The 13,963-nt window shown below is 40.8% G+C and overlaps 1 protein-coding gene and 2 long non-coding RNA genes across 3 annotated transcripts; all 3 read left to right on the forward strand.

The window, feature by feature from the left end:
• The first annotated feature begins 3,823 nt into the window (after positions 1 to 3,823).
• LOC110903443 lies at positions 3,824 to 5,686 on the forward strand. Its single transcript, XR_002571943.2, has 3 exons — positions 3,824 to 3,899; positions 4,410 to 4,476; positions 5,428 to 5,686. It is a non-coding gene; the product is annotated as an uncharacterized LOC110903443 (long non-coding RNA).
• A 346-nt stretch (positions 5,687 to 6,032) lies between these two features.
• On the forward strand, positions 6,033 to 9,137 carry LOC110902085. The gene is made up of 3 exons (XM_022148824.1): positions 6,033 to 7,155; positions 7,282 to 7,685; positions 8,943 to 9,137. Exons 1-3 carry the CDS (start codon positions 6,033 to 6,035, stop codon positions 9,135 to 9,137), a joined length of 1,722 nt encoding a protein of 573 aa, XP_022004516.1.
• A 2,268-nt stretch (positions 9,138 to 11,405) lies between these two features.
• LOC110903444 lies at positions 11,406 to 12,666 on the forward strand. Its single transcript, XR_002571944.2, has 2 exons — positions 11,406 to 11,456; positions 12,408 to 12,666. It is a non-coding gene; the product is annotated as an uncharacterized LOC110903444 (long non-coding RNA).
• Positions 12,667 to 13,963: the final 1,297 nt, after the last annotated feature.

Genomic DNA, 13,963 nt, shown 5'->3' on the forward strand with positions numbered 1-13,963 from the left:
GAAACAAAGGTTCCAACTTAGAGCTCTTGATCAGATTGTGTGGGTTTTTGCAACAAAGGGGGGGGGGGTATTTATAGGAAAAGCATAACCGTTAGGATCGTTTATCGAATATCGTGCCACGATCTTGTGCGTACACTTGTCAAAATATTGTGGTAAGTCAGAACTTGGCCCTTGGCTCTTGATTGGGTGAAAGGGCATTTCCCCTTGATCGAACGAAAGGCCAACTGCATTGAATGCAAGCATTGAATCTGGTCCGATAGTCCCACGCGGCCCGCGTGAAGGTGCAGGCCAATCTTACGCGGGCCGCCTGGCCCCGTCTGATCTGCACCAAGTTTCAGAATTTGCAGTTTTGGTCCCTGTTGCGTGTTTAAGCCTTTTCCGACACTTCTAAGGCCCGTAAAGCCAACTTTAAGGCCCTAAAATGATGCCTAAACATTGTGGACATGAAACATGCTCAAAAATGTTTCGGATCTTGGTTCGTTTGGTCGTACGAACGCGATGTTCGCTTAATTACGACGGAATGCGCATAAGCGCGAAAAACGGTCCAAATTGCGCGACGAATGGATTTTTCTCATGCCAAACACTAAGGCATAATATAAGGATGCTTACATAAATTTTTGGATGTCCAGATGTATTCAGAACGTAAGTTATGCGCGAAAGTGCAAACTTGTGCACTTTTTGACACTTTTAGTCCCTGAATGATCCAAAAGTTTGTTTTAGCATACCAAACCCTTCAAAGCCTATTTCTAAGCTATGTAAAGGATATTTATGGTATATTTAACTTATGGACATGTTCCGGAATGTTTGTTACAGTTCAAATTGGCATACTTTCGCAGTTTGTCAAGTTTAGTCCCTGTAAGCGAATTAACTTGTTTTTTTGCTATACCAAAGCCTTCAAAACTTATTTCTAAGTTATGTAAAGGTTATTTTAGGTATGTTGAGTATATGTTGATGTCCCAGAGTATTTGTCGCATTAAATTAAGTACGTTTTCGCACCAGGTTGCGTATAATTCTCCAGAAAGCGATGTAAAGTTTGAAATTGAACCAGAATCGATATGTGCAATAGATACACATATTTATACAAGATCCCAAGTATGAAATACGATATTCCATCGGCTTGGTATTTGTTTGATGGTCGTGGTGACACAGGTGTCACACTAAAAGTCCAGATCCAGGGCACAAACATTTTTACAAACAAAAAGGGCATAAATACACTTTTCAAAATTTTCGTATCAGTCTTAGAGACTGAGGGAGGTTTCAGTCTTATAGACTGAGGGATTCAATCTTAGAGATTGGGGATGTTTAGCCTTAGAGGCTGGGGAAAATTTTAGTCTTAGAGACTGGGAGGTTGGTCTTAGAGGCCAGGGAGTTAGTCTGAGAGACTAGGGAATTCAGTTTTAGAGATTGGGTGGGATAGTCTGGGAAGACTAGGAGGCATACATGACTTCATTATTATTTGTTTACATGCTTACCTTATTTGTGTGCATATGTTGTGGTTGTGTTACAGACACCATGGCATCATCCGGTAGTGGAGTATCCGACGCGAGTGACCCGAGGACTTTTACCTCTGATGACGAGATGGCTACCGATTCGGGAGTTTACACCTCAGACACCACGAGCACCGATGAAGACGACTTTCAGCCTTTTGCTCTACCGATCTTCGGAGATGATGTACCCTTAGCTGACGGCCCACTAGGAGAGGACCTACCCCTTGTTCCAATCCCTGCCCCTCTCCCCTTCGTTGTAGTTCCCTTTGAGGAACAACCTCTCGACGCATTACCCGATGGTGACATCGACCTGCTCATCGAGGGTCCCCCGGAGGGAGACCAGGATGGTGGGGCCCCGGTGGAGGACGGTGTTCCGCATGTTGATATCCCAGTTGTTGATCCTATTGTTCCCATGGTCGAGCTTCCTGATAGGGAGGTTCAGTCAGATTCGTCCGCTTCAGGTTCCTTTGAGTGATAGCTTCTCATATCCCACCGTTGGGACTCGGTTACGTTCCTCGGATGGACGCCGATGAGGAGATGGAGTTGGAGCAGCCTTCTGAGGCTCCTGTTCATCCAGATGATTCGATTCCTGCCATGCTTGCTGATTATCAGCCCGCTCCAGTCACTTCCGAGCCCGTTCTTGCCATTGACCCTGTTACTGTCACTGATACACCCGTTGTCGCACCACCAGCCGTTGAGATACCAGATGTAGCACCCATACCCGATCCCATGGCGATTTTTGATGACCTGGCACCGTTTGCTACCCACATTGACCCGAGGTACTCTAACTCCAGCAATGGGTGGATTGTGGAGGATGACTACTCTCCGCACGTAGTCCCAGTCACTCCCCCTCCCGCACCCATCGCTGTACCACTCGATGCTCCCTTGTTTCCTCCATCCACATCTGGTACCCATGGTACTGACCTTCCTATCACTTTCCTTCAGGACATTCCTCCGCCCCAACCTGGGGAGGGATAGTCGAGTCAGCCCTTCGGCCACACCCCATTCATGCCAGAGGATAACCAGTTCTTACCGCAGGTCCCTTATTAAGATTTTGTTCCACCAGTGTCATTTTCTGCACCTTTCGTGACCCAGTTTCCCCATATCACTTCACAGTTTGCATTTACCCCACACATTACACTTCCGGTTTCAGCCCCGATGGGTGAACCATCCCTATGGTCAGCACCCCATGTCATGCCTGTATCCGACCCTTATCATCCATTCCATGACGGATACTCTGTAGAGTACACTCTCACGTCACTGCAGTTACAGCGGGACGCCTTGAGACGATGTGTCCAGCGGTTGGAGAGAGCTCCACATCCTCACTGTCCCTGTCAGACTCAGTTTTCAGCATCACACACTTTTTTCCCTCATCTCAGGAGTCAGACGTTCATTTCCTCCCTCTCGATCGACAGGTTGCTTTCGTGTTGCGCTTTGCCTATGCACTTGAGGAGGATTTGGTGCAGTTGCGCCGATTGATTTTCTCTCATTTTCCACCTCCTCCTCCACCGTCAGCTTAGGGATATACTCGGGGCAACAGGGATTTCAGATCTTCTATAGACCGGCTACTCTTAGTGGGAAGACAGCGCTAGAGCCATGACTATGAAGACCTTTTTGAGACCACGATTTTGGTTTTTGATTTATTGTACTCAGACAAGGGTGATGTAGCCCTTAGTATATTTTAACATATGGTGATATTGTGAAACTGTATTGGTGGCTTGTTTATGAAACTTAAATCACAAGCCTTTTAATTCCATGCATTATTGATTTTTTGTGACGGTTATGACATGAGATGTTATGTGAACGATGAATGTTACTATGTATACGTATGATTATCATACTTATTGTCACACCCCGACCACGTAGGACAACAAACCGTGGCGGAAACGCCGAGGAGTGTTGTAACAGAAGCTATTGTTTCACAACCATGGATACAAAAAGTGTTTCGTTTTATTGATAAAATTAAACATTGCATTGACTTAACATAGAATAAACAAGTTTTACATCGTCTATCACTATTATTATGTCACTAAGTGTAACATCCCGAAATTTAAAAACTATATACTAGAATTATAAAATACATAATAAACAAGAATAAGCTAACTAGGATAAATAACCTAGTTAGTTAAAAATCTTGTAGTAACATTTGAATGAGTTAAAAGGGCCAAAAATATAAACTAGATAAGAGTGGAGGGACTAAAGTTGTTAAATATGAAACTTTAATTACTAAGTAGTAAGAAATCAAACCAAACACCTCAAAAATTGAGGTTCTGGTCGATCAACAACAGAGAGGGGCGACACCCACACCTCCAAACCCTAACATCAACAAAAACTCTAAATTGAAGGCCAAAATTCTGTTGAAATCGAAATCTAAACATAGAATCGTGATCTCCTCGTCAAGAAGGTCATAAGGTATGTCAAATTAGGTTATTTTGATACAATTCAAATTCTGCCATGAGATTGAAATCGAAGGTTGAGCTTGATTATGTGTTGTAAAACATGAAATTGGAAGTAATGTGAAGTCTAGGGACAAACCCTAGACGATTTCTTGTTAAAATCTTGCATGTTAGTTGTAGAAATCAAAATCACTATAGTGGGTGATTAGTAAGTTAGTAGAACTCGATAAACACTAGGATTAAGACTCTTGTTCTAGTGAAAATTGAAATTTGGAGATAATCTCTGAAATTGTTGATGTTAAAATATGTGTATAATGTCTAATTGAAGCTAATTTAAGTGATAAATTCAAGTTATGAACTTGGTTTAGATTGTGTAAAAATCTGACCCGCAAGGTGTTTGATAAAACGCCTAAATGAGGATTAAAATGTTAAAAATTGCTAAAAACGCAGATTTACACATGTAATGAATGAATGCGTTAAAGCTTATGAAAAAGAGTTCTAATCTTTTATGAATTGGACTCTTTAGGCAAGGAATCCGGGACGTCAAGTGGACACGCCGGAGGTGATACCCGCGGAAAAGGTGTGCTTTGAAGGTACGCGACTTTAGTCTCGTCAAATTAAGTTTATTTACTTTTGTTTGAAATGTAATTGATGTTGTAGTGTAAAGGATGCGTTTGATGTGTCGCTAAGTGCCGAAGTGCACTCGACTATCAAACGGGTCAAAACAAGAATTCGGTATTTAGTTGGGTTAGTCATTGAAGTGATGGTTTTCACTAAATGGCAAAACGGGTCAAAATGATGTTTTATAATAGTCACGGAAGTAGCGACTTGAAAGTCTCATATCTAGATAAATGATAAATTGCACCATGCTAATGATTTGGTGATAGTGAATCTATGTATAAGAACCCGGGATATGGGTCGAACAATGATGTTAAAGGAAAAAGGATTGTTGAAACGGAATGCTTGAATTCCGAACAATCAAGCAATAGTTTTAGAGGAAATGCAAAGCCAGGGAATTGGCGTGAAAACACCAAGTATGTGAGCCCAGGTATTTGGGTAAATATGTTGAAAAAGTTTTAAGAATGAAAAGAGATGCTATGCACTCATACTAATGGGTCGAATAACGGGAATAAGGAAATTTGGGAACCAAATTGTGGGTATCTCGGTTTCCGCAATGTAAAATTTACATGTTTAAGTCCGAGGTTTTATTACGGACTCATAGCAAGAAGAATTGGTTAAATCGGATAAGCGAGTAAAAAGTTACGAACTTGTAAAGTTGAAAAATAGTAAAAGGGTAAATGTGCAGAGCCCACCGTAATTTACGGTTCCACCGTAATTTACGGTGGAGCTCAAACTGTTACGGTAAGAACCTCCTGAGTTACGGCAGAACCATAATCATTCCAGGTCCACCGTAATTTACGGTGACACCGTAATTTACGGTGGAACCCAGGAAAAACTTGTATTTTAGGGCCACTCATGTTGTCAAACTTGTTTATACATTGTATACTAAGTCGAAACTAACGGTTTTTAGTGTTTGACTCTAGGTACAAATAAATCTCTCTCGGATGATGATCAAGCACCTTGTCAAGAACCGAACACGCAAATTGAAGCTTCCGCATGAATATAATTTTGTCTAAACTTTAAACATGTCATAAATACTTTTGGTTGATGGTGCTTTGAATCCTTTAGCTAGTTGTTAGTTGATTAGTAGGGATGGCTTCTAAATGAATTTTGTACCATCTTAAACATGTTTGGAAAATTTCACTAGTATGTATGGTTTAAAACGGTAAATGCTTTTGTAAACTCCAATTTTATAAAGTATCATGAAACATTCCGATATATTATGTTAAATTATTAAGGGTGTTACAAGTTGGTAATCAGAGCTTAAGGTTGTCAACAAAAGTGTTCGGTTCAAGCTTGATCGATCGTCCGGTAAGAATTAATTTATTATGTTAACAAATTATGTCTTATATATGGATGAGAAGGAAATTAAAGTGCATGGGAAAAGTGTGTTAACACACTTAAACCCGGGAGGTGCACTAAATTTAAACAGTTAAAGCAAGTTGAGAACTTGACTAAACCAAAATAAAAGAAGCAATGTTATAAACGAAATGTTTAACGTTTAAATGTAAACATTTCAGTTTCAAAGATGACGGATAAAGGAAATGACGAAGCGGTGCCAAGAGTCACCGAACAAATGAGAGAAGTGATTGCTGAAGAGGTAGGAAAAGCAATCGAGAACAGTTTGTCGGGTTTCATCGATAAAATCCAAACCACGGTGTTATCAGTGGTGGATGAAAGGATAAAGAAATTGGAGGATAATGCAAGTTCAAACAAGGAGAAATTGGTAGAGCGTAAGGGTTGCTCGTACAAAGAGTTTATGGCATGCAAACCACCACTCTACAACGGAGAAGTGGATCCGATAGTGTGTCAAAGGTGGTTAAGTGATATAGAGGGGGTATTTGAGAGAACCCACTGTGACGCAAATGACTTCGTGGCGTATGGCACGGGTCAACTGAGAGGACAAGCAAAAGATTGGTGGGATAATAAGAAAAAGGAAATCGGTAGTGAAGAAGCGAAAGCGATGACATGGGATGAGTTTAAGGTACCCTTCCTTAAACATCACAGTCCCAAGGCGGTTATTAATCGAATCAAAGAGGAATTTATCCAGCTTAGGCAGAAGGGCGAGTCCATTGATAAAATCACGGGAACTTTTCTTGACAAATTAAGGTTCTGTGATGAATTGGTGACGACCGAAGAGCAGAAGGTGTATTATTATTATAATATGCTAAGCGCGGAGTATCGGGGGTTTATGACTCCCTCAAAATACGAAACCCTCACCGAAATCATCAACGCCGCTCGGGAAAGAGAGATAGAGTTGAAGAAACAAATAGAGAGGGGTGAAAGAAGGACGCAAGTGGTTAATCCAAGTCCCACGAAAAAGGCACGCGTGAGTGACTCGTCAAAGAAGCAAGAAGGAAAGAGTAGCACGCCAAGCTGTAAAGTGTGTGGGAAAGGGCACAAGGGTGAGTGCCGGTTTAAGGACAAGCCGTGTCCTATATGCGGGAAGACAGGGCACACGGCTGTATTGTGCCCGGGGAAAGTTTCGGTATGCTACAAATGCTATCAGCCGGGTCACAAGAAATCCGAGTGTCCGGAATTGTCCGGAAAGAAGGAAGACAAGGGTGCGCACACTGAAGCACCAAAAGCAAAAGCTAGATCCTTCCAGCTAACGGCAGTGGAGGCGAAAACGGAACCCGATGTGGTCTCAGGTATATTTGCCATAAATTCAATTCCTGCTCATGTGCTATTTGACACGGGTGCGAATAAGTCCTTTATTTCACATGGACTTATTCGACATCCTTCCTTTGTACTAACAAAATTACCTATGCCTTTAGAGGTAGAAATAGGTGACAACAAAAGTTTCCTTGTATGTGATATATGTCGAGATTGTAAGATAAGCATAGATGATGAGGAATACCCGATAGATTTAATTCCTATGTCCATGGGAGAGTTCCAAGTAGTGGTCGGAATGGATTGGCTATCCCGACATAATGCGAAAGTCATGTGTTTCCGCAAGGAGATAAAACTAAAATCTCCAAGTGGAAAATCGATTATCATACGTGGTGAGAAGGAAGGAAAACCGGTTATGTGCTCGATGATAAAAGCTTACAAGCTCATGAAGCACGGATGTAGAGCATTCATGATATACGCGAATGAACCAAACAAAGGATCGTTAAGGATTGAAGACGTGCCTGTAGTGCGCGAATACGCCGATGTGTTCCCGGAAGACCTACCGGGAGTACCACCGAAACGGGAGATAGAGTTCGGGATCGAATTGATTCCGGGCGCGAAACCCGTGGCCAAGGCACCGTATCGGCTCGCACCCTCCGAATTGCAAGAGTTAATGTCTCAAATTCAAGATCTTCTCGACAAAGGCTTTATTCGCCCGAGTGTGTCACCGTGGGGCGCGCCGGTGTTGTCCGTTAAGAAAAAGGATGGGAGTATGCGTATGTGCATCGATTACCGCGAGTTGAACAAACTCACGGTGAAAAATCGATATCCACTTCCAAGGATTGACGATTTATTCGATCAATTACAAGGTGCTAAATGGTTCTCCAAAATCGACCTTAGATCGGGGTACCACCAGTTGAGAGTCAAGGAGGAAGATATACCGAAGACGGCATTCCGTACACGATATGGACATTACGAATTCCTGGTGATGTCCTTTGGGTTAACAAATGCGCCCGCGGCCTTCATGGACCTCATGAACCGGGTCTGCAAGTCCATGTTAGATAAGTCGGTAATAGTTTTTATTGACGACATTTTAATATACTCAAAGGACGAAGCGGAACACGCAAGACATTTGTACGAAGTCTTGGAGACGCTCAGAAGGGAAAAGTTGTATGCAAAATTTTCAAAATGCGCCTTCTGGTTGCGAGAGGTGCAATTTCTTGGGCACGTCATCAACGCAAACGGGGTATTAGTAGACCCGTCAAAAATAGAAGCTGTGGCGAAATGGAATCCACCGAGAAATCCTTCGGAAATCAGAAGCTTTTTGGGGCTTGCGGGTTATTATCGGAGGTTCATACAAGACTTCTCCAAAATTGCCATGCCACTTACCAAACTAACCCGCAAGGAGGAGAAATTTATTTGGGGTGAGGACCAAGAAAAGGCGTTTCAAACGCTTAAGGAAAAATTGACCCAAGCACCGGTATTGTCATTACCGGATGGAACGGATGATATGATAGTTTACTCGGATGCCTCGCATTCGGGACTTGGTTGCATTCTGATGCAACGAGGCAAGGTTATAGCCTATGCCTCAAGGCAGCTGAAAACTCACGAAAAGAGATATCCTACTCATGACCTCGAGCTAGCGGCGGTGGTGTTCGCCTTGAAAATATGGAGGCATTATCTGTACGGGGTAAGGTTCACTATTTTTACCGACCACAAAAGCCTAAAGTATTTCTTCGATCAGAAGGAATTAAATATGAGGCAAAGGCGGTGGTTGGAGACGGTAAAAGATTTTGATTGTGATATACATTACCATCCCGGGAAGGCTAATGTAGTGGCGGATGCGTTAAGCCGAAAGACAGATTATGCACCTATTCGAGTCCGATCGATGCAACTAATTGTGACATCGGGATTGCTCGACCAAATTCGAAAATCTCAAGGTGAAGCAATGAAAGAAGAGAATGTGAAAAAGGAAAGAATAGTAGGGCAGTTAAAAGATTTGGAGGACGGCAACCAATGATTAAAAACTCGATTTGGGAGAGTTTGGGTTCCCAATACATGTGGAGCCAAAGCACTTTTACTTGACGAAGCCCATAAATCTCGATATTCGATACATCCGGGGGCGACCAAGATGTATAATGATTTAAAACAAAATTATTGGTGGCCCGGAATGAAAAGAGATATCGTGAAGTACGTGGAGAAGTGCTTGACTTGTTTACAAGTCAAAGCAGAGCATCAAAAACCATACGGTAAGCTGCAACCCTTAGACATTCCAGTTTGGAAGTGGGAACAAATTACGATGGACCTACTGACTAAACTTCCAAAAACCAGCCGTGGTTTTGATGCCATATGGGTAGTTGTGGATCGATTGACAAAAAGTGCACATTTCATTCCGATTCGGGAGACTTATACATCAGAAAAGATGTCCGAAGTGTACACCAATGAGATTGTGACGCGTCACGGAGTACCGATATCCATAGTGTCTGATAGAGATACCCGGTTTACGTCTGATTTCTGGCGTGGTTTCCAAGACCAAATGGGAACCAAGCTGTTTATTAGCACTGCTTACCATCCCCAAACGGATGGGCAAAGTGAGAGAACAATCCAAACGTTGGAAGATATGTTACGCGTTTGCATTATCGACTTTGGGGGCAGTTGGGATGTCCATTTACCCTTAGTCGAATTCTCATATAACAACAGTTATCACGCGAGTATTAAAATGGCTCCATACGAGATGTTATATGGTAGAAAGTGCCGAACCCCGGTTTGTTGGGGAGAAGTTGGTCCACGGGGGTTAGCTCAGACTGATATAATCCGAGCAACAAATTGTAAGATCGACTTGATCCGCACACACTTAAAAGCAGCTCAAGATCGACAAAAATCGTATGCGGATAAACGAACGAGGCCAATAGAATTTCAAGTGGGTGATAAGGTAATGTTGAAAGTATCACCGTGGAAAGGGATAATTCGATTTAGAAAAAGAGGAAAGTTGAGCCCAAGATTTATCGGGCCATTCGAAATTGTGGAACGGGTTGGAAAGGTAGCATACCGCCTTGAGCTACCTGAGGAGTTGAGCGGGGTACACAGCACATTCCATGTGTCACATCTCCGTAAATGTTTAGCGGACGAAACTGCTCGTGTCCACTACAACGATATTGAAGTGGATAACAGCCTTAACTACGCGGTAAGGCCAATTGCAATCCTAGATCGTAAAGTGAAAAGTTTGAGAAACAAAAGGATCAACCAAGTGAAGGTTAAATGGGAACACCGGAAGGGTGCGGATACTACGTGGGAGTCCGAAGAAGAAATGCAACGGCTCTACCCTGCGCTATTTGGTACGTAATTCGGTTTCGGGGACGAAACCCTCTTTAAGGGGGGTGGACTTGTAACATCCCGAAATTTAAAAACTATATACTAGAATTATAAAATACATAATAAACAAGAATAAGCTAACTAGGATAAATAACCTAGTTAGTTAAAAATCTTGTAGTAACATTTGAATGAGTTAAAAGGGCCAAAAATATAAACTAGATAAGAGTGGAGGGACTAAAGTTGTTAAATATGAAACTCTAATTACTAAGTAGTAAGAAATCAAACCAAACACCTCAAAAATTGAGGTTCTGGCCGATCAACAACAGAGAGGGGCGACACCCACACCTCCAAACCCTAACATCAACAAAAACTCTAAATTGAAGGCCAAAATTCTGTTGAAATCGAAATCTAAACATAGAATCGTGATCTCCTCGTCAAGAAGGTCATAAGGTATGTCAAATTAGGTTATTTTGATACAATTCAAATTCTGCCATGAGATTGAAATCGAAGGTTGAGCTTGATTATGTGTTGTAAAACATGAAATTGGAAGTAATGTGAAGTCTAGGGACAAACCCTAGATGATTTCTTGTTAAAATCTTGCATGTTAGTTGTAGAAATCAAAATCACTATAGTGGGTGATTAGTAAGTTAGTAGAACTCGATAAACACTAGGATTAAGACTCTTGTTCTAGTGAAAATTGAAATTTGGAGATAATCTCTGAAATTGTTGATGTTAAAATATGTGTATAATGTCTAATTGAAGCTAATTTAAGTGATAAATTCAAGTTATGAACTTGGTTTAGATTGTGTAAAAATCTGACCCGCAAGGTGTTTGATAAAACGCCTAAATGAGGATTAAAATGTTAAAAATTGCTAAAAACGCAGATTTACACATGTAATGAATGAATGCGTTAAAGCTTATGAAAAAGAGTTCTAATCTTTTATGAATTGGACTCTTTAGGCAAGGAATCTGGGACGTCAAGTGGACACGCCGGAGGTGATACCCGCGGAAAAGGTGTGCTTTGAAGGTACGCGACTTTAGTCTCGTCAAATTAAGTTTATTTACTTTTGTTTGAAATGTAATTGATGTTGTAGTGTAAAGGATGCGTTTGATGTGTCGCTAAGTGCCGAAGTGCACTCGACTATCAAACGGGTCAAAACAAGAATTCGGTATTTAGTTGGGTTAGTCATTGAAGTGATGGTTTTCACTAAATGGCAAAACGGGTCAAAATGATGTTTTATAATAGTCACGGAAGTAGCGACTTGAAAGTCTCATATCTAGATAAATGATAAATTGCACCATGCTAATGATTTGGTGATAGTGAATCTATGTATAAGAACCCGGGATATGGGTCGAACAATGATGTTAAAGGAAAAAGGATTGTTGAAACGGAATGCTTGAATTCCGAACAATCAAGCAATAGTTTTAGAGGAAATGCAAAGCCAGGGAATTGGCGTGAAAACACCAAGTATGTGAGCCCGGGTATTTGGGTAAATATGTTGAAAAAGTTTTAAGAATGAAAAGAGATGCTATGCACTCATACTAATGGGTCGAATAACGGGAATAAGGAAATTTGGGAACCAAATTTTGGGTATCTCGGTTTCCGCAATGTAAAATTTACATGTTTAAGTCCGAGGTTTTATTACGGACTCATAGCAAGAAGAATTGGTTAAATCGGATAAGCGAGTAAAAAGTTACGAACTTGTAAAGTTGAAAAATAGTAAAAGGGTAAATGTGCAGAGCCCACCGTAATTTACGGTTCCACCGTAATTTACGGTGGAGCTCAAACTGTTACGGTAAGAACCTCCTGAGTTACGGCAGAACCATAATCATTCCAGGTCCACCGTAATTTACGGTGACACCGTAATTTACGGTGGAACCCAGGAAAAACTTGTATTTTAGGGCCACTCATGTTGTCAAACTTGTTTATACATTGTATACTAAGTCGAAACTAACGGTTTTTAGTGTTTGACTCTAGGTACAAATAAATCTCTCTCGGATGATGATCAAGCACCTTGTCAAGAACCGAACACGCAAATTGAAGCTTCCGCATGAATATAATTTTGTCTAAACTTTAAACATGTCATAAATACTTTTGGTTGATGGTGCTTTGAATCCTTTAGCTAGTTGTTAGTTGATTAGTAGGGATGGCTTCTAAATGAATTTTGTACCATCTTAAACATGTTTGGAAAATTTCACTAGTATGTATGGTTTAAAACGGTAAATGCTTTTGTAAACTCCAATTTTATAAAGTATCATGAAACATTCCGATATATTATGTTAAATTATTAAGGGTGTTACAAGTTGGTAATCAGAGCTTAAGGTTGTCAACAAAAGTGTTCGGTTCAAGCTTGATCGATCGTCCGGTAAGAATTAATTTATTATGTTAACAAATTATGTCTTATATATGGATGAGAAGGAAATTAAAGTGCATGGGAAAAGTGTGTTAACACACTTAAACCCGGGAGGTGCACTAAATTTAAACAGTTAAAGCAAGTTGAGAACTTGACTAAACCAAAATAAAAGAAGCAATGTTATAAACGAAATGTTTAACGTTTAAATGTAAACATTTCAGTTTCAAAGATGACGGATAAAGGAAATGACGAAGCGGTGCCAAGAGTCACCGAACAAATGAGAGAAGTGATTGCTGAAGAGGTAGGAAAAGCAATCGAGAACAGTTTGTCGGGTTTCGTCGATAAAATCCAAACCACGGTGTTATCAGTGGTGGATGAAAGGATAAAGAAATTGGAGGACATCGTTTCAAAATCGTTTATATCTCTTAGAAAACATCGTTGTGTGACATCGTTTCAAAATCGTTTACCCAAGTGAACTAAATAACGCCACGATATGTAATATGATGAAAACACTTATATATAAGAAGTACCAGCGGCGTATCTACCATGTTTTCACCATATTACCCCCGTCTCGTTATCTATACACTTAACCAAAAACCAATCGTTTATCGAAATCGTTTAACATTGTTTCCAAATCGTTTCCAATTCGTTCCCAAATCGTTTACTCGTTCCCAAATCGTTTAAATCGTCATCGTTTTAATTGTGAAAACTTATATATGGTCGTCTCGTTAACAACATTCAAACCTTTGTGACTCGTCCATCGTTCAACTCGTTCTCGTATTAACAAACCACCAAAGGGTAAGTTAACGAACATCAGATTCAGTCGCTACCCACAACCCCCACACATAACCATGGGTGTAGTAAAGTAACGGGATTTGTCAGATCCTATGGTACCATAACCTAATACTGGTCGGCTTGATCAATGCTAATGAATGTCATTCGTTATGTAACTACAACCAACAAGTTCGTTCACTTTATCGAAATCGTTCTTAGTTTAGTAAAAATCGTTTTAATCGTTTTTGAAACCATCGTTTAAACTTTGAAAACATTTCGTACATATGAATCACCCCAAAACATTTAAAACAGTAAAATAGGGGAACTATGTACTCACATGTAGTGCAAAGTATCCTCGATCAATAGAACTCAAGCAAACTCAAGCAAACCAAAGGAATCAAGTAGC

This window comes from Helianthus annuus, chromosome 9, assembly GCF_002127325.2.
Source record: "Helianthus annuus cultivar XRQ/B chromosome 9, HanXRQr2.0-SUNRISE, whole genome shotgun sequence".
Taxonomy (NCBI): Eukaryota; Viridiplantae; Streptophyta; class Magnoliopsida; order Asterales; family Asteraceae; genus Helianthus; species Helianthus annuus.

What these genes read in the sequence shown, in the direction of transcription:
- LOC110902085 (XM_022148824.1), top strand. Translation starts at nt 6,033, where the DNA reads ATGACGGATAAAGGAAATGACGAAGCGGTGCCAAGAGTCACCGAACAA. An exon ending in GGAACCCGATGTGGTCTCAG is followed by an intron (nt 7,156 to 7,281) that starts GTATATTTGCCA and finishes CTATGCCTTTAG; the next exon opens with AGGTAGAAATAGGTGACAAC. An exon ending in TCCCGGAAGACCTACCGGGA is followed by an intron (nt 7,686 to 8,942) that starts GTACCACCGAAA and finishes CATCCCGGGAAG; the next exon opens with GCTAATGTAGTGGCGGATGC.